Source organism: Peromyscus leucopus, chromosome 18 (genome assembly GCF_004664715.2).
Source record: "Peromyscus leucopus breed LL Stock chromosome 18, UCI_PerLeu_2.1, whole genome shotgun sequence".
Lineage (NCBI taxonomy): Eukaryota > Metazoa > Chordata > Mammalia > Rodentia > Cricetidae > Peromyscus > Peromyscus leucopus.
In genome coordinates, this window is record NC_051078.1 from 14,601,229 (window position 1) to 14,627,385 (window position 26,157).

The 26,157-nt window shown below is 40.9% G+C and overlaps 1 protein-coding gene across 2 annotated transcripts in view; it reads right to left on the reverse strand.

Annotated features, from left to right (window-relative positions):
- Tspan8 (tetraspanin 8) overlaps positions 1 to 26,157 on the reverse strand; it is a 34,335-nt gene that overhangs the window by 4,459 nt on the left and 3,719 nt on the right. For both annotated transcript variants that reach the window (XM_037196755.1, XM_028877928.2), the window contains exons 3-7: positions 18,463 to 18,525; positions 13,077 to 13,214; positions 11,360 to 11,434; positions 11,135 to 11,242; positions 2,900 to 3,037 (exon numbers count right to left, since the gene is read on the reverse strand). In XM_037196755.1, coding sequence (XP_037052650.1) covers positions 2,900 to 3,037; positions 11,135 to 11,242; positions 11,360 to 11,434; positions 13,077 to 13,214; positions 18,463 to 18,525 — 522 coding nt within the window. The remainder of the gene's footprint in view (positions 1 to 2,899; positions 3,038 to 11,134; positions 11,243 to 11,359; positions 11,435 to 13,076; positions 13,215 to 18,462; positions 18,526 to 26,157) is intronic.

The following is a 26,157-nucleotide window of genomic DNA, read 5'->3' on the forward strand; positions in this document are numbered from 1 at the left end:
AAATTGGGAGGGTATGGTGGGGGATTTGGAAAGACTTGGGGGAGGAGAAGAATATGATCAAAATACATCTAGATTTAAATTTGTTTTAAATAATAAAAATATAATAAAAGAAGAAAATGAAAAACTAAAATCATTTTGTGAAAATTTGAAAATAAATTCACACCACTATATCTCCAAGACTATAATTTTTAGAATCAAAAGATCATAAATAATTGTATCTTCTCTTTGGATTATTTATTTAAGAACTGGTATTCCATTAACTATGGATTATGTCGGCTTGTGACCTGCAGCAGGTAAATGTACTGGTGAGGTTACAGCTGAATATAGTACAGATGTTCCTCTTCAAAACAAAGAGATTCAAATCCTTTAAAAACAAATATGAGTGCTATTTTTTAACCTTAGAAACATTATTACATATACTTTTATGCTACTACTTTAAGTAAGAAAGAGAATTTAGGAAGTTATTTCTCTGGTACATTACTTTAAAATATATCCAAACCAGCCTGGAAATCAAATTTTACAACATGTCAGGAAAGTTCTAAACATTCCAATAACTGAAAATTACAAGGGTAACTTTTTAAAATGGAAAAACACTGTGCAACAGAATCTGTATTGTCATGAACTGTCATCCTTGTGACACTCATATGTTTATGAAGACTGACCAAATCATGCTACTAGCTAGAAACAGTGAAAGGTCTCTCCAAAGCTGGAAAGGTCTTTCCCAGACTCCATTCTTTAATGGGATGGACCTCTCCATTCACTTCTAATCCAAAGCAGCAAACATCTGAGATTAGCGTGTCAGTTAGGGTCAAGAGGGAGATGGATGACCACGTCTATTGATTCACATTCATTATATCTGTCTCCTCCTGCGCCCAGGAAAATAAGGTTATCTTGGCAAAAGAGACGGAAGAAAATAAAAGGAAACATGAATAATGGTCATTACAGATTTCCTATTTTTCCAGACTTCCAAAAGACACATGGCAGATAGAAGTATTCAAAGCATTTATGACCCTCCTTTTAGGGTACTAGGGCAGCTGTTGGCTTATACTCAGCTGAATTATGTGTGAACTTTCAGTAAATATCTTCTTATAAGGGGTTTTCAGAATGTATCTTAAGGAAAAACATCTTTCTACAGAGTCTTTCATAGGAAGTAGACATCCATGGCAACAGAGCCTATGGATTTCCTCCTCCTCCTAACTGGAAGCTACATTCATCTGTACCAGATAATAATTTCCATTCTACCTTGGGAATCGTGTTTTGCTAAATGTAAGCAGGCAGAAGGGTATCAGATATAAAAGGTAAGAATACAAAATTGTAATTGCTATTATTTTTGACAATGAAATAACATAGTAATATTGCAATATGATAACTTCTTCCCCCATGAATTACTATAAAGATGAGCTATACCAATGCTGCTCCAGAGCAGAGCCTCATTAGCTCCAGAGATAAAGGTCAATAGTCCAGAGGAGAGAATTTTTTCCCTATAATTTGATATTTTCTTTCATTTATTAATGACATCAACAATTAGTAAATAAAAACAATGCCAGATGGAAAATAACCTTTGGGTATGTGAGTTCTAGGAGGATGTGTGGATATCTCATGACTAGATAATAATTTAAAGGATGCTGAAGCCTTTTTTGTTTTGTTTTTTTCAGACAGGGTTTCTCTGTGTAGCTTTGGTGCCTGTCCTGGATCTTGGTCTGTAGACCAGGCTGGCCTTGAACTCACAGAGATCCGCCTGGCTCTGTCTTCCAAGTGCTGGGATTAAAGGCATGTGTACCACCGCCCAGCCCGCTGAAACCTTTTTGATGCTGCTCAGTTTGATAACTGAGATAGAGTAGTCTCCAAAGAACAGCAGTTTAAAAAATTCAACTTTAATACCAATTGTCATGTGTGTACTAAGCATTTCCAGGTGGAAGGAACAGCTTAGGAAAAGCCTTATTGTGAGGGGTACATGTGAGGACCTCCACGAACCCACATTCTGAACTTCAGTGATTGACTTAGAGGGGGACCATAACATTTGCGCTGTCTCCTACTCAAGCACTTTAGTTATCTTTTGGAGCTGTCTAGTTCTTTTTCCTTTATTCTCTACATTTGATAATCAGTTCTGTGAGCATAGATTTTATACCTTACGTACATACTGATCTCCAGGGACTAAATGACAGGACTGTCCTAAGCGTTCACTGCTTTGGATCATTTGTGAATGAAGAATTGATCTCCAGAAGGCCTGGCTTACAGGAGGTAACCAATAGCTATTCGATAAATAGTCATAAATTCTTCATTTAAAAAACACAGGAAAAGTAGAAGGTGATACCCACAAGTCAGACATTTGGGAAGTATATAACACAGAGAAGATAGAAACTCACCTTTTAAATTTATTTCAGATATTCAAAGCAATTTCTCAATTGCAACAATAAGTAGATAAATTAGCAAGTATATTTAACATCTACAAAGTAAACCCCTAAATATTACATCCTTTATTTATATTTACATGGGTTCTTGGGAAACAGTATTATGACTAGTAAAAAAAATACAGACTTTTGAAAATTAAAGTAAAAATATTAATTTCCAGAACTTTTAGTAAAATAGAAAAAAGTAGAGATTAGTAATTGTAGTCACCAAAGGCAGAATAAAATAAACGTTTTATGTTAGTTTGTACTTGACCTAACTTTGATCCATGAAAGTTGGACTGAAGTGATGTGAAACTCACAGATAAAAATGCTTTCATTTTAAAATATCTTCTTTTATATTTAATAAAGATTAGTTTTATATTTGGATAATTGCTGTATTTTCATATCACAGTTCCCCTGGTGCTTGCTGTATTTTAAGTGTCTACAGAGACTGTCATTGTGAGAAGAAGACAGCAGAATTAATGTGCTAAATTGGATCTTGTTCTTACCTGTTTATGCACACTAATTCCCGCATAAGGAGTACACTGAGAAGAATCTGATGGATCTGGGCATTTACATGACTCTTGAGCATCATTAAAGTTACTTCCCCAATCTTCAGCTCCCTTGACCAAGCCACAACATTTAAGCTGTGAGGAAAGAAAGAGAAGGAAGCACAGGCATTAGCAAAACCAGAAACATTGTCATCCACTGAACTGCCCTTCTAAATGTCATCACAAAGATGTGTCTTGTGCTAACATACAGATTTTATTTTATTTATGTGTTGTATGTGTGCGTGTGCGTGTGAGTGTGCGTGTGTGTGCGTGTGCATGTGTGTGTGTGTGTGTGTGTGTGTGTGGTGTGTGCGTGCATGTGGGAGAGTATGCCAGTCATGTGGTCACAGAAGCCAGAAGAGAGCATGGGATCCAATGGAGCTTCATTAAGGGAGTTATAGCCAGCTGTGAGCCAGCTGTGAGCCAGCTGTGAGCCAGCTGACACGGACCCTGAGAACTGAACCCTGGCACTCTGAAAGGGCAGCAAGTGCTCTTTCTTAGCCACTGAGCCATCTTCTTATGCTAAAACATGACATGTCAACTTACCCATACAGAGCACACATACACACAATTCAGATAACAATAAACTCTATTTTTTAGAAAGGAAGGAATGTTTCACTTTGGTCTGAACAGCAATAAAAAGGAAAATGACTAAGATAGTAAAAGCTTGAAGAAACTGGAAATAGGGTTTTAAAAAAAATTAAATAAAGTTCTTAACTTTCAGTTTTCAAAGCAAGAGAAAGAGTAGAGTCTGGGCTATGCACCCCAGGTTCACAAACATGTCAAGTTCTCAATTTTAATATATGTGTATATATAGTGATATGTATACATCTATCTCAAGGTTTTTGAGAAATTTTCAAAATAAAATTTCTATCCCAGGATCTCTGGACCAGAGACATATAAAATACCAAAGAATTCCAGAACTTCCCTAGGATTAAATTTTCATAGAGATCTTCAAAATAGGAAAGCAAGCACAAATTAAGGAACAGTGTTTCAGAAAAATGTCACAGAGATGAAAACTCAGACTAAACTCACTAAAGCAGAAGAGGTTGTGGTCATGCTCCAGGAAGGAAAGGAATCAAGCCTGACTCGGAACGCTATCCATGAAGAAGAGAAAGCAATCATCTCCACCCTCTCCTAAACTTGTCTATTAGAAAGAGCACTTCATGAAGAAACTATTGGGAAAAGTCAGTAAACAACTATAATGACAAATACTGATATTTCAGGTATGAATTTAATCCCAGCAGTCGGGAAGCAGAATCAGGCAGGTATCTGTGAATTCACGGCCAATCTGATGTATGTGGTGAGTTCCGGGATAGTTGAGACTATATTGCAAAACACAGACTCAAAAACAGATAGATAGATAGATAGATAGATAGATAGATAGATAGATAGATAGATAGATAAAATGTCTGGGCACGTGCCTTTAATCTCAGCACACTTGGAAGGCAGAAGCAGGCAGATCTCTGAATTTGAGACCAGCCTGGTCTACAGAGTGGGTTCCAGGACATTTAGGGCTACACAGAGTAACCCTGTATTGAAAAAACAACCAATGTCTGGGTTTAACTTAAGGTCCACACCAGAAGAGCGAGCCTACCCTTTACACTTCTGGATCTGGGTAGCCAAGAACCAGAGACCGAATATCCCAGAATCCTAGGGTAGAACCAAATACAAATAACAAAAAAAGTAATAATAATAAATGAAATGATTCCTAATGACATTGTGCTATACTCATAGATCAGTGCCTTGTCCAGTCATCATCAGAGAGGCTTCCTCAGGCAGAAGATGGGAGCAGGTATCCATAGCCAGACATTATGTGGAGAGAGAGTCTAAACTGCAGGTCTCCATCAAGTCCCTCTCCTCGGAAACTGGAGAACGCCCCGGAAGAGCAGGAGGAAAGATTGTAGGAGTTCAGAAGGGATGGAGGACACCATGAGAACATGGCCCACCAAATCTACCAAGCAGGACTCACATGGGCTCACAGAGAAAGAAGCAGAGAGGTCAGGGCCTGCATAGGTCTGCATCAGGCCCTCTGAGACTATATTGTGGCTGTTAGCTGGGTGTTTTTGTGGGACTCCTAACAGTGGGAGGAGGTGTATCTCTGACTCTTTTGTCTGATCCTGGGACTCTTTTCCTCCTACTGGGTTGCCTTGTCTAGCCTTGTTAGGATGTCTTTTGCCTTGTCTTATTGCATCTTGTTTTGTCCTGTTTGGCTGTGATCTTGGAGACCTGCTCTTTTCTAAAGACAAGACGGAAGGGGAGCACTGTGGGATGTCTTTCTATTCACTGTGAATATGTGTTGCTCTGATTGGTTGATAAAGCCATTTGGCCTAGGGCAGGGCAGGAAGAGCCAAGTGGGAAAATCCGAGAGGAGAAAGGAGGGGCAGGGGAGATGCCATCCTGCAGTCCAGGGAGCAGCATGTAGTGGCACACAGGTAAAGCCATGGAACACATGGTAACATATAGATTAATAAAAATTGGCTGATTTTAGTTATAAGAGCTATAAGAGCTAGCAAGAAGGTTGAGCCGGTGGTGGTGGCGCACGCCGGTAGGATTTGCTGAAGGAGGCGGAGGCAGGAGGATCACGAGTTCGAGGCCAGCCTGGGCTACACATTTTCCGGCCGGGCGGTGGTGGCGCACGCCTTTAATCCCAGCACTTGGGAGGCAGAGCCAGGTGGATCTCTGTGAGTTCGTTCGAGGCCAGCCTGGTCTCCAAAGCGAGTTCCAGGAAAGGCGCAAAGCTACATACACAGAGAAACCCTGTCTCGAAAAACCAAAAAAAAAAAAAAAAAAAAAAAAAAAAAAGAAGGTTGAGTCATAGGCCACGGTCATACAGTTCATAATTAATATAAGCCTCTATATGTTTATTGGGGTCTGAGCAGCTGCGGGACCAGGACCAGGCAGGATACAGAAAAACTTACAGCTACAGGGAAGTGGACCTGGGAGAGAGGGCAGGTGGGAGGGGAGCTATGAGGAGTAGATAGAGGGAGGGAGGGAAGGAAGGGAGGAGGGAGGGAGGGGGAGGGAAGGATGGAGGGAAAACTATGATTGGGATGTATTGGGTGGGGGAGGAATCTATTTAAAATAAAAACAATAAAAATGAAAAGAAAGAAAAAGAACAGACTTCTAAGAGATAACAAGCAAATATGGCAAAATAAAAAGATGAAGGAAAAACTTTCATATCAAACTCGGACACAGCAACCCAACACGAGGAAGAGTCGCAGGAGTCGGCAAAAGATTCAGAGACCCAACTCGTTCTCACGGTCAGGAGTCCCATAAAATATGAAGCTAATAGGTATAACCTACACACAGAGGACCTGGTGTAGACCATGGAGGCCCTGTGCTTGCTGCTTCAGTTTCTGAGAGACCGTAAGTGTTTTGATTAGCTGACTCAAAGATAAGTTGGTTTGGTTAGTTGTTCTCCATTCTCTCTGACTCTTCTCCCTCTTCTGTGGGATTCCCTGGGCTCTAAAGGGAGGGATTTGATGAAGAACTCCAATGTAGACTCTTCCTCTAGGATGTATTATATATGAGAGAAAAAAATCTATTTTTAATTAAAAAGAAAAACAAACTCACAAAAAAATAGGAGAGGAACTTTCGTTCAATAGTTGTAGTTGGGTGGCTGTACTAATCGTATTTAAAGCCCATCCTGCCCACGTTTCAGTTGCTGACAGTGGGACCTAACCAGGAGATTTGTTGTCAAGACAAAAATGAGAAAACCTGCATGAAGTGATAGTCCCAATGCTCAGCATATAGAGTCTGCTTTTTAAAACACATGAACTACTATAATTTTGTTTTAACTGTTATTGCTTCTGCTGTGCTCTCAAGTGAATATGATCACACTCATATCATTATCAACAATTTAGATCAAGACTGGGAAAGTAAGCGTCAGACACTACACAACAGTGGAGGTGCAAAGGAGGCCCAAATAATGAGTTTCAACTAACAAGTTCAACTGAGACAAATGTAAGGACTTGCTTGGGCTTTGGTTCAAACACGTGACTCCATGCTCTTATGATAAAGAGCTGAAATCTTAGTTCCAAGCTCAATATTAGCAAGGAGGACTTTCCTCAAACAACCTCCTTCATGTTCCTATGACAGAGATGACTAATCGCTTGCTCTTTCTGGTTATGTAACTTTGATTAATATTAATCAATGTGAACTGGCTGTATAAAACAGAATATAAATCATGTACACATACATATATATATATATATATATATATATATATATATATATCAGATCACCCCACATCAGAGATAACACACCTGATGGTTCTTACAGAGTCACAGAAACGTAAGGGAGAAATGGGGGAGACACAAAAGCTAAAGCTTGTCCTGATATCTACTCTCTGAACCTGCGGTAGAACACAGTCAAGGAAAAGGGTTATCAGAACAAATTGTAAGCTGACAGTCAGATGTAAAAGACCAGCGCTGATGACATGTCACCCTTATAGAAATGCTTCTTAAGAATCCTGGAGGGACATGTCAGGGATCTTGTATGGGAATTCCTTGAAATCCACAGAAAGCCATGCAACAACTTCTGTCCATAGCTGGTATGTTTACAGATGATGCAGAGTTTGGAATAGGACCCTTTCCCCCAAAGAAATGTAATTAAAACAAAGAAAGCTAGATGGATGAACAGATAAAGCCGCTTCAGGGTGAGGCAATACGGCTCTAAGAACATATGGAGTTTTAGGCATAGGATTTCTGTACAAGGAGAGAGCATCTCAAACAGACAACACATAGCACATTTAGTAAGCCACAGTTGGCACAGAGGCCTTACGTTCCTGGAAATGGGCCATACATGTGGCTCTACACCTGTCCCAGAATCCCACTGGATCTCTATGATCTTTTGTTCCAGGCACTTTACTAGAGAGGACCAAGAGTGCTCTGGATGCCCCATGGATGGGCTGGAGGCAGCCCAGATTCTTCCTGCTGTCAACTTGAATTAATCTGTGCTCTAGAAGGGAAATCATGTAGGAGGGAATGTGTGCAAGCCACGGATACAGCCACTGAAAGTTAGGAAAACCAGCACCTCACACGGGAATTTAAAATGGAAACTGGCTCATATTGGAGTTCTGTTCTTGAAAACAATGTCGTAAGCAGAGTTTTCCAGTTTGTAAGCTGGAGTCTGTCCAAACAGGAACTGGTAAATGATCAGGGCAAACAACGCCGTCTGACAAATGGTTTAGGAAATCAAGGATGCTTCGGCTTGAAAAGCAAATTTTGGGAATCAAATAACAGCTATTTTCAAGGAAAGAGCCACTGTCTTTACAGACATCCATAGACTTCTTTTTCCAGTGAGATTCAGAATTAAGACTAAATGACATGAATTCCAGGGAGATAGTTGTTTGTTTTGGTTTTGTTTTGTTTTGTTTTTCAAATTGAGGAAGAACACACTGATTATCAGACTAGTATAAAGTGGGATAAGCAAAAATGGGTAAACTTTCAACTCAATATTTAAAAGGTAGATGGTAAATGTGAAATATTTCAATTGATGAAAAACCAGGATGAATAACCTATAAAATCCAACACTCCTACAACCTTCTAAGAATTTCTATGCCAAACCACACCTACAGTGAACACTGCATGTACATATTATGATGAGATTTCTAAAATCTAAAGGTATGGCTAGGAAGTCTCTGACAAAAGAAAAATTCATCATGCTTTACAGCACATGTATTCACAAAGGGGAAGAAAAGCAGGCAGTGCACTCCAAGGATGTGGGATGATAGAAAGACAGGAAGGAGTCTCTCAAGAGACCTTGACCACATAAGCCTGGTCTGACCCAGCTTCCTTCGCAAGTAATACTCAGTAAAGACTGGGAAGGAGTCAGATAGTTGAATAGTTTTAATGCCTCCATTTGATTTTACCTTAAAGGAGAGGAAGGGAGAGGGGGAAGAGGAGGGAGAAGGGAGGGAGGGAAAAGGAGGGGGGAGGGGCTAGTAGCCTAAATAAAAAATTAGCTGGCTGTGGTGGCACATGCCTTTAATCCCAGCACTCGGGAGGCAGAGGCAGGCGAGTCTTTGTGAGTTCAAGGCTAGCCTGGGCTACAGCCTGAGTTCCAGGAAAGGTGCAAAGTTATACAGAGAAACCCTGTCTCAAAAAACCAAAAAAAAAATTAGATTCTGTAGATCTGGACTCAAATTCCAACTCCTTCATTAGTTATTTGTCAGCCCCAACTCAACAATGGTGTGCATCAGCATGATGTCACCATCTGCTTTGGTTTCATGCCCTGCAATCTTGGGTTGCAGCATTAGAGAACATTTATGAGGTGGGAACTGGGCAAAAGGAATCATCACTCTCTTGAACGGATTGCTGCTGGCTGAAGAGCGTGGGTGGGTTTTGCAGGACCAAGTTAGTTTCTAAGAGAGCGGGTTACCATGGGGGGGGGGTTAGATATTTTAAGGAAGGGTAAGGAGAGTGACAGGAGACTGTGACTTACTAGAAAGGCACTACTAGGGCCAGAAGGGCACAAGTGGTGGGAGTGGGCAAGAGGAGGAGGGAGAAGAGTGGATGAGGGGAGGCCAGCACAACAGAGTGTGTATAAGAACGACCCGCACAACAAAGTGTGTATAAGAACGACCCAGGAAAAGCCACTATAATACTTTGTAACCTTGTACGCTGGTTAGAAAGCAAATTTTTAAAAGAAATGTAGAAAATCTGAACACTCAGAACCACATGAGCAAAATCAACAATAAAAGAGCAGGCCTTCCTCCTCTCCTCTCTCGACTCTTGCTTCTTGTCTCTGAGTAATCTCCTCTGTATTTATTCCACCATTGTGATGTTCTCCTCCGTGAGGACCTCACAGAACTGAGCAGATGACGCCATGCTCCTCAACCTCCAGAACTGTGAGCAAAATAACCCTCTTTTCTGCCAGGCGTGGCCGCGCAGGGCTTTAATCCCAGCACCTGGGGGACTAAGAGGCAGGCGGATCTCTGTGAGTTCGAGGCCAGCCTCATCTCCATAGTGAGTTCCAGGATAGCCAGGGCTACATAGTGAGAACCTGTCTAAAAAATAATAATCAGATAAATAAACAAGCAACCCCCCAACAAACAAATAAGTATCTCTTGTGTATAAAATACTTAGTCTCGGGCATTTAGGCATAGCAACACAAAGCAAACTAAGTCACTAGTTCATAGGGCTGTAGAGAGCAGGAAGAGTTGTTGTTAAGTGGAGAGAGGAAAAGAAGGTAGACTCCTCAGCACACTACTCTTTCAGGTTGTAAATATTAAAATAATTACTGGTTTGTCCCATAAAAGCTTAATTTGTTGTAGACGTGGCTTCTTAATCTATCCTCTAAATGGCTTCACATCCTAAGGGATTGGAAACGGTTACAAGCACTTTTTTCTTATTACATTGTGAAATAATAATCAGTCAAAATCTGAAAGATGAACAATTTGTCTTCACAGAATAAACATACCAATTTAAAACATTAAATAGTGGACTGAAGAGATGGCTCAGTGGTTAAGAGCACTGACTGCTGTTCCAGAAGCCCTGGGTTTGATTCCCAACCACAGGGCAACTCATCACCACCCATAACTCTAGCCCCAGGGGATCCAACGCCCTCTTCTGGCCTCTGCAGGCACCAGGAATGCATGTGGTGTGCAGACATACATGCAGCAAAACACCACACATATATTTTCAAAAAACAATAATAATAACTTTTTAAGTTCCAAACCCTGGGACAAATGGCTGGAGTGCTTATGTAACATATCTAAACAGACATGGCCACCAGGTTCTCCCAGCATCCCTCAGTCCCTACTTGTTACAGGGTAAGGCTGAAGTATCTTACCCTCTGCCCTGAACTCTCCAGCCCAAAGGCTGGGCTGCCCTTCCCCGAGAGGCTCTTTCCTTTATAATGGAGACATTTTGGTTACCCACCCCTTCTGTACCTTTGCCCTCTTTGCTGCTACACCTGGTTCCCCTCTCTCTCCTCTCCCTTCCCCTCCCCCTCTCCCCACAAGGCCCATCTCAGCCTGGTCATGTCCACTCCGGACGTCCCAGATGCCCCTGCCTCTGCCTACACTCTTTTAATCTACACTCAACTTTCTCCTCCACCATACCTAGGGGCAGTCATGTCCTTTCCTATCCTTTTTTATTTCTTCTTTTCCTTCACTTTTTAAATTTCAAAGTTAAGCACTGAGGAAATTATATGCAAATTTCCAAGTGGCCACGACGTTCTCATTACCTCTTCTTGAAGTGCAATCATGGCCTGCTGGAATTCTTTTGCCTGAGAAGTTGTTTGAGACAAGAGTTCTGCATTTTCATAGAGCGTTTGGTTCAGAAGGTGGCTAGACTGAAAATTGAAAAAAAATATATATATACATTGTTAAATTATTCATGCCAGCGTGTAGAATTTCAATGTTTTAGGCCTTTCCAAGGGCTGTCGGACATCATCAGTGAACATACATACCTCAGATTTGAAAGTAGCTCCCAGAATTCCTGCTGCTAGTTGCAAGAGCAGAATCAGGAGCAAGCCGATGAAAAACTGAAAGACCAGACAGAGGTGTGTTATTCTCAGAGTAGCCTGTAACTACCAACAGCACGCCAGAATAACACGAGACCCCTGGCAGCCAGAACTATCAGCCTCAGTCTCCCATTATTACACCATTGTGTTGAAGCTATAAATTGACTCTATTACTACCAAGAAACATCTCCTTTAAAAAAAAATGATCAAGGAAAGTGGTTGTAATTAAATCTCATTGGAAAGACTATAGTCTTTAGGATTCTCTCATCCTTAAGGGAGGTAGGTTTGAAAGCCTAGAGGACCCAAGTATTGTTTCCCTATTCCTGTTTAACACACACACACACACACACACACACACACACACACACACGCACACGCACACGCACACGCACACGCACGCACGCACACGCACGTGCACGCGTGTGCGAGCTTAAAACTGGTTTCAAACCAGTATCTTCACTGTGGGAATCACATGGCACCGTGTTCCCAGTGTAAATCCTGAACTCTGCCTGGAGGATGGAGTCCACATACCAGTCTTTTTAAAACAAGCTCCTCAAGTAATTAAATTCCCCAAATGGTAAAAGAGGCCTCATTACTCAAACAGCTCTCATGGAAGATGTTACTGGAGTCCTGTTAAATGTGTCTCTGTCTTCTCTCTTAGCAAATAGCTAAGCGCCGTTATTGTTCTCAGATACGCAAACTGCTTCTTTATTTATAGACACAAGTTTGGGTTCATTCTAATTTTTACCCCACAAATACTCTATTTTCTAATAGTTTGACAAGATCTGTTCATTACTTTGCAGTCTATAAGTCAAAAAGTGAATGCCTATGGGCTATCCCAGTTCAACCTGCCCTTCTGGAAAATCCTAAACCACAAATCTGATTATCTCCCTTGCAATTTCCTTAGCACAGCCTGTACTTTGCAGCCCACACAAATACATCTCCTATCATTACTGGAAATAGCCCTCTCCAGCCACACCCAAGACACTCCCATTCCTCACCCAGAGCAGCCCTGGATCCCAGGCTCTCTTCCGGGTGACCACAGCCCACAGCACACCCTTACCTACGCAGACAGATTATTCACTTCCACCTCTGGCTCGCTCCCCCATCTTCACCCCTCTCCTCTGCGACCACTTTCACTGTAGTATATTCTCACTTCTTTTGTTTGTTTGTCGGGTTTTTTTTTCGAGACAGGGTTTCTCTGTGTAGTTTTGGTGCCTGTCCTGGATCTCGCTCTGTAGACCAGGCCAGCCTTCAATTCACAGAGATCCGCCTGGCTCTGCCTCCCAAGTATTGGGATCAAAGTCGTGCGGCTGCCACCACCGCCTGCCCGGCATATTCTCACTTATTCTTCCCCCACGGGTCCTGTCCACTTAACACAGTGTCTGACACACAGAAACGTGGTCATGCCACGTGGCTCGAATGAAGGACGGAATGAGAGAAGGGGGCATGAGTGATTAAAATGTATCTTCCTTTAGACTCTAAAAGTCACCTCAAATCTAAGCTGAGGTAATCCAAAACCTAAAGCCCTAGTATCTTCCATATGTAAATCCTCTGAAATAAATGAGGCTTTCATCAAGCTTGCCAAGTCTCTGGCCCGATCCCAGGGACGGATAACCCTTGGGATCTGGAGGGTGGATGTTGGGATGGGTCTGGAACCCACCAGCAGAAGCATGCAACGGCTTTCTTTCACAGCACCACAGCAGCCCAGGAAGCCCAGAACCATGATGATGGCCCCCACCGCGATCAAGATGTTCACAGCAATGTAGGGGTCCGTGCCAGAGCTTCCAGTAGAGATGATCTACAAACAGAAGAGAGGGGTGGTGTGAATTCCTTGTCTTGACGTTTCTTTTTCTCCTTTTCCAAATATCCCTTGAGTACCCACTCAGTGCCAGGCCCTGTTCTGAGACCCTGAGAGGCTTTCGTGGTCTAAGCTAGTGAAGGTCTCCGCCCTGGCAGAGCTCACATTCTCCTAAAACGCTACCTTCCCGAGTCGGGTAATTCTAGGATAATTCTCCTAGACGGAAACAGTAGATGTTGAATGGAGGAACTGTAATGGCCCTTTTAAAGTTGTTTCTAAAAGTTGAAAAAGGAAAGTGCTTTTAGTCCTTTCGATGGGATCTTTGGTTCACACAGTGTACATCTGATACATAGCGTAGCACAACGAAAGTCTGTTTTGTGATAATCTAATCATTTTGACTTGAGAATACCCCAGGTTCTTCAAGTCGCTGCTGGTTATGGCATGAATGTCAGAATCACGTTGAGCTGAAGCAGTCGTACATGAAAGACCAAATGCTGTCAGATCCATTTACACAGAGTTGAAGAACAGGCAAGGCTGTGGTGATAAAAACTAATGCACGTTGCCTTTGTGCAAAATAGACAAGAAGTCAGGAACTGACTGAAAAGGCCCACTGGGAAAAGGTCTTGGGTCAATCAACACGCTCTTGCATCTTGGTAAGAATTCAATAAGCCCATGTTAACCCTTATCTTCTCATTCCCTGAAGGACTTAACCCAGAGACTTTAATTTTACCTGACTGTTGAATTATGGGATGTTGAGGAAAATACTGTAGGTCTGGTTATGGTGGGTGGGCTACCCATCCAGGGTAACTCAGTTCCTCCACATGTGACACAAGTATCCTCTTGTACTGAACCTCATAGCACCCCAAACCCATATGCTGCTTGTCCCCTCGATGCATGGATGCATGTGCAGTAGTCAATTACAACTGGAGCTGAGATCTTGTGCCAGTATTCCACCTGCATGCCGTATTCAGCGCCCCCATGCCACCTGGAACCTCAAGGTGCTGGGCTGTCTCCATGCAAAGACACTCAGGACTCTGTATTCTCTAATCTCTCAGACCACCCACAGGTCACCTCCTTTACCAAATCAATGCAAACGTAACATGCCACTAGTGATCCTTCTGTGTTGAAAGCTTTTTAAAATCCATTCATAACCTACAGGAAATACTTATTCAATAGTTGACATGAAGGCGTGTGCTGAAATTATGAAAGCTTAAATATAAAGATCCGTATTCTACTTGGGGTCACACTAGGTAACAAGTTTGCAACCCCAGGACCGTAAGTTAACCTGAGCCTTCCAGGCTATTTGCAGTTTGTAAAAGGGAAATAGGTCGGGTCTGTGGTTTCTAAAGCCTCCTTTGTCTGTAAAAGTATTTGCTTACACATAATGCTTAGATTTACAAATTTAAAGCCTGCTCATGTCATAAATTTTTTAAATTTATTTTTGGGGAGAAGTTTGTGTTTGTTTACTTGTTTGTTTTGTTGTTGAGATTGGAGCCAGACTTCTTGGGAGGGAGAATTAGTTTCCTTTAAGGTTGTAGGTCCTGATAGACAGACCGCTCTGCTCTGGTGGATGGCCCCATATCTATGAGTATATGGGCAGCACAGATTGGGCCTGGTGGGTTATTACAACAATAACAAAAGTGAAGACACAAATTTTGGAAAGTGTAGATTGGGTAGATCTGGGATCAGGGGAGTAGTGGGGGATGAATATAATCAAAATACCTTGAATGAGTGTATGAAATTCACAAAGAATCGATGAAAATATATTTTTAAAAGGACTAGGAAATTATTTTATTCTATTCATTTATTTTGGTTTTGTGAGACAGGGTATCCCTGGAAAGCAGCTCTGACTATCTTAGAATTCGCTTTGTAGACCAGGCTAGCCTCGAACTCACAGAGATCAGCCTGCCTCTGCCTCTCAAGTGCTAGGATTAAGGATGTGTGCCATCATGCCCGGCTGGATTAGGAAATTATTAAAGCCAGAGAAGTCATTGTTAACAAGCAGGCACAAGGTCAGAGACAAAACAGATATGTCAAGAAAGCAGCTTTGGGAAGGCAGCTCTGTCTGGTCACCAGGGCATGCTGTGACATCTGAACAGGCAGAAGACTCTAGCAAGGTTATTGGAACTCAGGACGGATGCAGAGACAATAGATGGACTGTCTATACAGGGAGGCTAAGTGATGCAGCTGACACCCGTCCAGGCAGTAGTTAAGGACTGTGGTGAGGCCACCCACTGCCAGGGACCAGGCAGAAAGAAAGCTGTGTGCTGACCCACTACCAGTCACTGTTGCAAGTTCAGACCAACAAATGCCTATTCTTCCTGAAGAATGAACTAGAAATCTGAGCCTGGTGTTTGTTCCAGCAGGAACCCAGCAAGTTTTCCAAAGCTGTCCCATATAAACAGAGTCTGTGTGTTTCTTAAGAAAAGGGGAGACATTCCAAAGAGGGGCTCGTGCGTCTGCAAAATGAGGCTACTGGGACCTTGTTTAGATGAGAAGAGATGTCCTGAACAAGGCTGGTGTCCATGATTTTGACCTTGGAAGCTATGGAGTTTATCCTTAAAAATGACCCTTCCAAGGAACGTTAGCAGAGAGAGATGTCTCCTCCCTGTCATTCTTGTATGTGTTTGTTCTCATGTTGACCCTTGTAAAAAAAAAAAAACAAAAAAAACTACTAGTTCTATTTTCCCAGGAAGGAAATTCAGCTCTTCACTCAGTCTTGATTCTTTGCCAGTAACTGCAGATAAACACGCATCATCAAGTTAACTTTGCGTAAGACAGGCTGGTTGTCCTGGTAGCGACTTTTGTTCTGGGTAGGAGGCCGATGGCACAGGGGTCTAAATGTAACTAACAGCGATGTCTCGCCCCTGCAGTCCAGTCCATTTCATTCCCAGATGTGGCGTCGGAGTCACATTCTCTCAAGGACAACCGATCTCTTTTAATGTGTTCAATGTGTGTCATGTCTTAACAGACTAAACACCAAATTCGCTTAACAGAAACACTGGCGAGAAAGAAAACATCGCCCAGAAATCAAATAGGAATATAAAATTCAGGCTGCGCACACATCTTCAAAAGTCCAAAGTAACCTCAGAGTGATGGTTCTTAGTCTTTTTTTTTCTTCCTTTTTTAAAATTATGAGTGTCAAAGTCAGACAGATTACATCTTCAAAACCCTCTTCCTCCTCTCAAACTCCAGTTCCTTGGGTCATCGGGAATTTAGAGCCACACTGATCAAACAAATGGAATTCTGATGACCTGGGAGGCAAGACTATCTGTCCTACCCAGCCCCTCCCAGTTTCATCATCTGGTGATGTATAGAATGAGGAAGTAGCTAACTGCCTCAGGGATTCTCAGGACTCTCTTGGGATGGAAAGAGTCATAAGAGAGAGCTAGAGATGGAGAAAGAGGGAAGGGGTTGGGGCGTGAATATTTCTGGAAAAGCTGTCCATACTAGAAAGGGAAACAAACCAGCTGCCAGTTTTCTTTCCATCCTTCTTTCCACTAGGCCGTGTCCAAAGGCAGTTAGTTGCACCGTGATGTATAGTGCATTTAAATAATGTTAAAGCATTGTCTTCACCGCTGCCTTAATAACTTTCAGTTGGAATGAGAATTCTTCTTAAGGGAGGAAAGGTATTGGAGCAAAACCTTTGAAAAGGCCCTAACAATAGATGTGACCCCGCCAAGAGCTTGCCTCCATAACCAAGGGTGAGCAAAAGGTTCTGCGGGAGCTGGGACAGTAAAGCAAGGGGGTGGGAGGTAGTGGGGAGAGGGGGGGAGCTGAGGGTGCTCTTTTAATTAATTTAATTGAGAGGGAAGAAGAGAAATGCAAATAAGGGAGCCAGGAAATGGAGCCAGTGTGGAGTTATTTTGGATAAGACTGAAACAACAACCGACCTGCACACTGACCTTTCTCCCTCCTTACACATTTTAACACTTTAGCATGGAAAAGAAATAGCAGGTGGTGAATCCAAAGCCTGGGGCTGGAATGGTGCCTATAAACTAAACGTCCAGACCTGGGGACATACTGGTAAGAGCTTTGTCCCTGGAGTGAAAGATAAGCAGTGTGAGGGAATTGGTCTTATTAACTGTTTGTGTGATCAAGAAGCTGAACACCACCTGAGTCACATGAGTGTGATCGCCTCTGGTGGTGACTGCCTCGCACAAGTGTGATCCACTCTGGTTGAAATGGTTGCCTCCCATTCTGGTTGTAAGAGGTAAATACTGACTACCCTTGTACTGTGCTGCCCTTGAGATCTAGAATCACTTTCTTCTCCAAGAAAACATTTCATCTTCTTTCATTTTTGGACCAATCACCTTGGGACCAGCTACATCATAATCAGAATGTACTATAGAAGTTGTTCTTGGTGGGGAGGGAAGGTGTCTCCAAGCTGCTCATCAGCCTGGCCTTTAGTATGAAGGACGCAAGATTCTACCTAGACCCCTTACTACATCCCCTTGTGTTGAAGTCTTTCTAGTTTGAAAATAATGTTACTTGAACTTGGGGGAGAACCCCACCTGGGGTGACACATGTTACCAGGGAAATTGGGGTCACCTCTCAGGGTTCTTAGTCTCGCTGATAAAATAATTCAAGAATGGGTTCAGAGGAAAACTCAAAGATAATTTTATTTGAGCTTCACTGAAAAGCCCCAGGGCAGATGAGCTATAAATCTTGGTAGCTTCCTGGAGGAGGAAGAGAGGAAGCCATACCATTTGAGGTGACATGTTCAGTCATGAAGGTCAGACAAATAGTCATATGGCCAAAGCAGACTGGGGGTGCCAATGTAATGGGCAGCATACTGAATTCCTGTTCTCCATTATCAACTACACAGAGTGCTGGAGCTCAGAAGGAAAAACACATGACCTCATAAAGGATATAATTACTTCTGTATTTTTAACATGGCTTATGGTAAACCAGCCTTCCTGAGGAGTGGTCCTTTGGCCAAGTGATTGACCAGTCCAACTGCATTGACTAACTCTTACATTTGGGGTAGCTTGGAATGTTAGATTTCTTTCCCTTCACAAACACAGATGCTTCTGTAACAATAACATACCCCTCTCCAGTCTCCAGAAGGAATGCTCCATGCAAGGCACATAGCAAGTCGTTTTGATGGCTTAAATTGTAAACCCATAAAACATCACACATGGTAAGTGAGGCATTGAAGAAAAATGGTACAGAACTTTTTCTACTTGTCATTATCATTGCTGTTGCTTTTCATGAAGGAGACAGTTACTTGTGTATCTATATTTACCTCTTTGCCATCCTTGCTTACTCGCACCCATATCGAGAGTGCCAGGATCAACGTACCACATATCTGCAGAAACAGGGGGTGGGGAAATGTTAGAGTACAAAGATAAAATGAAATGCACATTCCATAAACACCATTTATCTGGCTGCAACAGTTTATCAATAATCAGACCATTACAGTCTGAAGTGCTCCATAGCAGTCTATAAGACTGATAAGAGTAACAGTCCATTCGTAGTGTTAAGACAAGAATCCACCTCTGCCGGGTAGAAAGACATTTCACATGATTTAATTCCAATCACGTGGGTTTTTCTGCCTATGGTTTAAAGATAAGATACCCCTAATATACTCCTGGATTTGACTTTTGAACTCTATTTTGGACCAAGAAAGAAAGGCATAACTCACTAATTATCAAATATGCATTCAGGATCCCTAGGAAGATTGGAAATTGCAAAGATAAACAATAGTAGAGCATTTTTGACAAAATTTGAAATTTAGCAATGATAGTATAGATTAATATTTTTAAACTCAAATGAACTTTTTCTAAAAAAAATTCTTTTAGGTAGTAAGGCTTACCTAGAGAAAAGAAACAATGGTGAACAGTATTTAAAGTCTTAAATTCCCTTAATGACTTTACCAGATTATTTAATTTGGACCATGGCCAACACATAAAACGCGAAACGCATTTTACCTTAGTGTAAGGAAAACTCTTGTCTCTCAAGGTTAAAACAGAAAGAGATATACATAGGGGCTTCAAAAAAATCAAAGATATATTATTAGATAGATATGTTGAGAACAGCCCTGGTGACATGCCGTACATAGTAGGCCTTGGGGGACTTTCTAGATGTTTCTGACCTCTCCATACATTAAAAAAGAAATGTTCGAGTTCTCCAAAACCCAGTGACCTTGGAGTGCCCTTGCTTTCATGCATGCATGGTTGAACCACATGCCTGCAACCTTCAGCAGAACTTCAGAGCTTTCTCATTATGCTTCCAGTAGAAGAAAAGTCAAGGGGATTGTTAAAAGAATAGGCAGCGCACTGAGCAGCTGAGGAGACATGGAATCTCTGCTTCCCAAAAGACATCTAAGTCCAAATTGTTTGTTAAAAGTAACTGAATCCTGGTAGATTACAGTCACAAGGTTGAAATCCAGGCCAACTCCTAACCAATCTGCCCTTCTTACATGCTTTAACCCCTATAAAAATCGCCCCAATTATTCTAATGCAATTTTTTAAAAAGTAGAATTCTTTGTTCAGTAGACAATAACTTATACAATTGACTATCTTATATGCAGGCATATATAGACACTATATAACATAAATTAATAAAAGTTTAGTGTTGCAAGCCTCATTACCCCTCTTCCCAGGAAAGCTAATATTTACAAATGAAGATAAGAACCCAGGTTAGCAGGTGCTAGATTGCAAGTCAGAGAGGGAGAATTAGCGTCAAATAATAACTAAAGGGACCTCCTGGTGGTGATTCTATAATAATTGCATTTTTTCTTGTTTCCCTAATTGATTTCCTTCCTGATAACTTTGTCTTTTTCTTCTCCCTTTACAAGCACATTTATCCTGATCCTCATTTTTAAATGTATTCTTTGAGAATTTCATGCAGTATATTTTTATCATATTCTTTTCCACCCCTTGACTCCCATGCCATCCCGCCTCCCTTCCTAACCCATTTCATGTTCTTTCTTTCTTTTAAAAACAAAAAAAGAACAGAAAAATCCACTAAAAAGCATTGGAGTCTGTTTCGTGTTGGCCAACTGCCCATGAGCATGGTTGATATCCCCGGTATCACTCCATTAAAGAAAACTCATTTTCCTCCTGCCCCTTGCTTATCATTTGGGAACAGCTTCTTGGCTAGGCCTGGGAGTCTGTGCCCACTTCTCCTTTGTGCTGGGATTTTTTTCTCTCCTGAGCATGTCTCATGCATGCTTTCACTGTCTCCGGGAATTCATATATGTATCTGCCCTTTTGTGTCTGTTTACTTAAAATCACCCATCACCTCTGACTCTTCCAATCTTTCTACACCCTCTTCTGTGTAAATCCTTGAGCCTATTAGGGGAGAGATGTTGTAAAAACAAAACAAACAAACAAAAGCATTCTACTCAGAGCTGAGTACTCCAAAGTCTTTCACTCTGCATATTGTCCAGTTGTGTGTCTCTGTGTTCATTTACATCTACTGCAAGAAGAAGCTTCTCTGATGAGGGCTGAGGGATGCACTGATCTATGGGTATAGTAATATGTCATGAGGAGTCATTTTATTGCTATGTTCACTTAAGCAGAATAATAGTAATGGGTTTTCCTTTGGAGACCATGACCTATCTAGTCTCAGGTTCTCCACCTCTTTAACAATATCAGGGCTAGGTTGCATCTCATGAAATCCAAATAAAAAGTGGTTGATTGCTCCTATAACATTCATGCCACTCTTGTGCCAATGGGCATATTTTACAGGCAGGTTGTTATTACAGCTCTGAGGGGTCATAGCTGGAAGAAACTGATGGTTACTTTTCTCCTCCAGTAGCATGTACAGCACTTAACCAGCAGTGATGGAGCTTTCATTTAGTACCAGCCAGATTTCTCCACGTTTGATAACATAAGCCTGTGTTGTTGTTTTTTTTTTAAGCAGTAATGTTGTAGAGGGTAGCTAATAGCATCAGCAATTGCTTGTAATGTTCAGGGGGAAACTATAGGAACCTTTTTGTTAACAACTCAAAAAGGTATAACCCATTCTTGGCACTGGGAGTTTTATTTGGTATCATATGATATCTAGTTAGGATATTGTCTCATTGTATGGTAACTCTATTTAAATTCCATTTATTTATGTGTAGATTTTAGAAGCTTCTACACTAGTAGGTTTTCATATGGCTTTTCAAAAGGCCCTTAGTGCTACTTATCCCTTTCCATATTGCCTTGACTACTCTGATCTTCGATTTCCCACACCCTTATGTTGATCTGGTCTTTAACTTTAACTAAAAGTAATGTTAACTATCCTAGTAACTAGTGTTTGTTTGGGACTTATTATACTATCAAAGAGAAAGCTTTAAGACAACTATGAAGTGCTGAGAGCTAGGAAAATAGTCTTCCCCAGGGAAGAGCACACCAATTGGTTTTCCAATACCAAATGGTCAGCCCTGAAAAGTTATACATACAACACCTACAGGTAATATATTTACGTATGTCTACAACAATAATTAATGGAAAGTCATAAATTTGAAAAAGAACACAAAACAGTATATGGCAGGGTTTGGAGGGAGGAAATGGAAGAGGGAAATGATGTAACTATATTATCTCAAAAAATAAGGTAATAATAATAATAATAACTCTTATAGTAAGAATGTGATAGTCTTTAAACCTTTATCTCCTTTTTGCATTATTATTTACTTTGAAGTACTTAGAAATTAAACTATACCTGTATATCTTATTAACTATATTTGACTCTCAAATGATGTTAGGTTTTCTCAGCAACTGAATATTATCTGTAACACCAACATTGAAAAGGAGTATTCATTTATCTCAGAAATCAAGAATATTTTGCCTAATTTCAGTCTTCACAATTAGACAAAATCCTTTTGCACATATAGAAATTAGTTAAATGCTCATGCCCATGCCCATCACTATCCCTCTCCCTTTTTTGTATTTTAGTCTTAAAATTAAAATATACTGTTTAAAACACATCTTTCTCACCTCATTGGAGAAATTCAAATGTAAGAATAGCAAACTTAACACCGTTAGAACCTTCATAAATGCTAAAGCTAATCTTAAAAGTCAATGCATCTTCTCCCAAGTTGGTTAAATACAAAGCAGTTTCACAACCATTGCTTTAAGATGGACCATGATAGTGAGTGCATAGCGCCTTCCCCATCCCTCGTCTTTGGCTCTAAGGGTCTGTGATGTTGTTAAGACACGTCCAGTTCTAGATACTTTTTAATTGTAAGACTGTGAAATGAAAGGCATTAATCCGTTGGCCCTAGGCCTGCCATCAGTAGGTACTGTAGAACTAACTGGCCCATCTTTATTCTGGTTTCACTTTTAGGAGAACAACTGTGGTTTTTACCCAGTTCTTACTTGATCTCTTTGTATTTTACACTTAGGATGTGGTTGGTCAGAATCAGTATTCTGAGAATGTAGGCAATTTTGGTATTTGCATATGGGCAAGCAACAGGTCTGGTTAGCATCTCCCTAGACTCTTATACAAAACACGCTTCAGTGATATATTTGGAAATAGGACTTTTAGGAGATAATTAAGGTTAAATGAACTCATTGAGGTAGAATCCTAGTCCAATAAGATTGTGAACCTTACAAGAGAGATCTGTCTCTCTCCATTAACTTAACCCCTGGGAAGGACCACGTGAGAACATAGTAAGAAGGCAGGAGAAGGACCCTCACCAAGCACTCAAATGACCGTCACCTCAATCTTAGACCTCCCAGCTTTCAGAACTGTAAGAAATGAATTTCTGTTGCTTCAACTACCAATCCACAGTAATATCTTATAGAGGTCCAAGCAGACTAAGACAGGAAATACACTGAAATCAATAAAATGTTAGGAAGAGAATGGAAAGACTTTCGGAACTAACTTCTGATTTGAAATCTGCGGGACTTGACAGGAATTCATGGGGGTTCCTAGAAACACAAGCTCAGCTTACAACTGCTCGAAAAGGTCATGAGCAGAGGAGAGTTTGTGTTATCCACAGCCACAGGCTTGAAGCCAATTGGGTGGGGATATTTGGGGCCTTATCTATGTAGAATAGAGGCTAGCATCATTGAGGTCTACACACTTCATTCTCACGGACTCCTTGTCTTGTGAGAGAAGAGAAGGGTCAAGCAGAGCTAAAATTATGCTTATGTTTTAAAAGCCTACTATGCATAAAACATGATTATCATTTGGGGGGGCAAGTTCTCATGCTAAAAAGCAATATGATCCATCATTGGAATAAAAAAATCAATTAAACTACTGCATACCAAGCCTTGCTTGTAAGTTTTTGCAAAATTCCTTAATTAATTTTTTCAATTAATCTTTCTAGGTAAAGTGCTACCCTCTTTTGTATGCATGCAGAAAGGTGTACCGAACAACCAATGAACATATGTTAGCACAAAGCAATAGGGTGTGTTCAGGATCTGAATCACAATTGGTGGGAATCCATATTTTTTTCATTTCTTTAACTGGGGTGGAAGAATTCTTGCCCTATCATAAATTATTTCAGTCTTAGTTCCTCCCCTGGTCCAAAATCCAACACGGAAAATTATCCATCACATTATGAAATAGTTTCATATCTTCTTCATTAAAATGCCTATAAAATGCTGATTAAAATGCCATTTTTTATAAGTGTTTATTGTTCTTTTGAGTCCTTTATGCATATTAACTTACTTAATCATCACAATGATCTAAGGGGTATATAGATCTATGGTCAAAATTTGGGGAGATGGCAAACTGTAAGATACAGAGAAGCTCTTCCCTCCAAGGAAGAACAGCTAGTAAAAAGCAGTGTCTTGTTTGATCTGAGCTTACTGCAACTGGGTTCTTAGATCCTCACTGTTACTGCAGTCCAACTGATAACATTCACTGTACCATGACAAGCAGCCACTCTACTTACAAAGATCATAGATTTCAGCCGCAGGAAACTGTTTCTCACAGGGCTTTTCATCAGCCGACAGGATAAACTATAATTGTGCCCTACTATTTGTAATTATCAGCCGACAGGATAAAATATAATTGTGTCCTAATATTTGTAATGTACCCTTATCTCAGAGAGATGTCTGCTTTGCCTCCAAGCTCTTAATGAAGCTGAGCACATCCAAGGTAGAAAAGACAATGAACAATGAATCACTGGTTCCTGGATTTGGTCCATGTCAAGACTATCTTCTAAACACTTCAAACTCCATTTTGCATTGATCCCTTTGGGTACAGATACCTCTGGCTTTACGAATTAGCCCACTTTCCTCACTGTGCTCACTTAAAGACTGGTAACATGTCAATGTGCTTTTCTTCATGAAACCTGATCTCTACATGGTACTCCATGTCTGGTTTTTATTACCCTGCATCTTCCCAAGAAAAGACCCCATACTTACCCAGATGCCCAGGAAACCCTACACTTCTTTGATACTCCCAGGCCTGTCCTATCTAAGAAGGGCATGAGAAAATTTGGGCATTTCCTGTGTTTGACATATGACTCAGGGAAATAGATTTTGTATCTGCAACTTCTTTATTATTGATAACACCTCCAATTCTCTCACTTGCAGCGGTCTCCAGCATGATTAGGAATGATTTTCAACTCACATGTTTTTCTTCGATTAGTAATTCTATGAAATGTAAACCGCCACATATTTGTGTGGCACATCAAGTTTTCCCTGAAGAGAAACCAGTATGTTTAGATCAAGTGACTATATGCATATCTCAGAGATATTTCAACATCTGGCCCCACTTTACAAAAGCCAAGTTTCACAAGTTAGAACCAGAAAGAATGCATTTGAAAACACAAGGCCATGGACATCTACAAGAAAACCACATCAATGGAAACATTAAAATTTTTGCTCATGTAAACATTAAGAATATGACAAATTGCTAATTTCCTATGAAGGATCATAACTTTCCAACTGAGAACTCTAGGCTGAGGGGAGACACAAGAGTAGAAACAGGAATGTCCCCCCATCACCTCAAAAACAGCTCCAGATGCCTACATCTTGATTTAAAATGCTGGTGTCACATGTAGCTAAGAAGTTAGCAGTGATCTTTCCAGCCGTTGTCCTCACGGAGGGTCACTACCTCTTATCTCGAAGTTGCAGGTCCCACCACACATGGGGAGGAGAAAAGTCAGTGAAGGAAGTTAGAATTATCTAACTGAAATCTACAGTATCAGTAAACTTCATGTGTGACCTCAGAGAAAGAACAGGTTGTAACCATAAAGTAATCAGAGTCCCCCTGGAAAGCTGTGACAGTGTCTGGGAACATAATGCACACAGACAGGAGAGCTGCAACTGACCTTGAACTCTTTATCTTAAACCCATTGCACATCCCTCTCCGGGATTATCCTTATATAACGTTTGGTTCAAAATTTGGATCTATTCCAAATTCCTGTTTGTGAATTAGACAATGAATTCACAATTTCAATCAGAACTTTGCATTCTCTGTTTATAAAATAATGATGTATTTTAACTTTTTCCTAATCTGAAGATAGTTTCTAGTGTGGTGTGGGTATTTTCAGACAGATTTGTTTTAATATCTTAAAAGCTGTGTTTACTAGTATATTAATACTTGGTTGTTTAAATGGAAATATATATATATATATATATATATATATATATATATGGCTGGATGGCAGTGGTGCACGCCTTTAATCCCAGAACTCAGGAGGCAGAGCCAGGCGGATCTCTGTGAGTTCAAGGCCAAGCTGGTCTACAGAGCAATATCCAGGACAGGCACCAAAACTACTGTCTACAGAGAAACCCTGTCTCAGGGCTGGTGAGGTGGCTCAGAGGTTAAGAGCAGTGACCACTCTTCCAGAGGTCCTGAGTTCAATTCCCAGCAACCACATGGTGGCTCACAGCCATCGATAATGAAATCTGGTGCCCTCTTCTGGGCCTGCAGGCAACATGAAACATGCAGGAGGAATATTATATACATAATAAATAAATAAATCTTAAACAAGAAAGAAAGAAAGAGAGAGAGAAAGAAAGAAACCCTGTCTCAAAAAAAAAAAGGA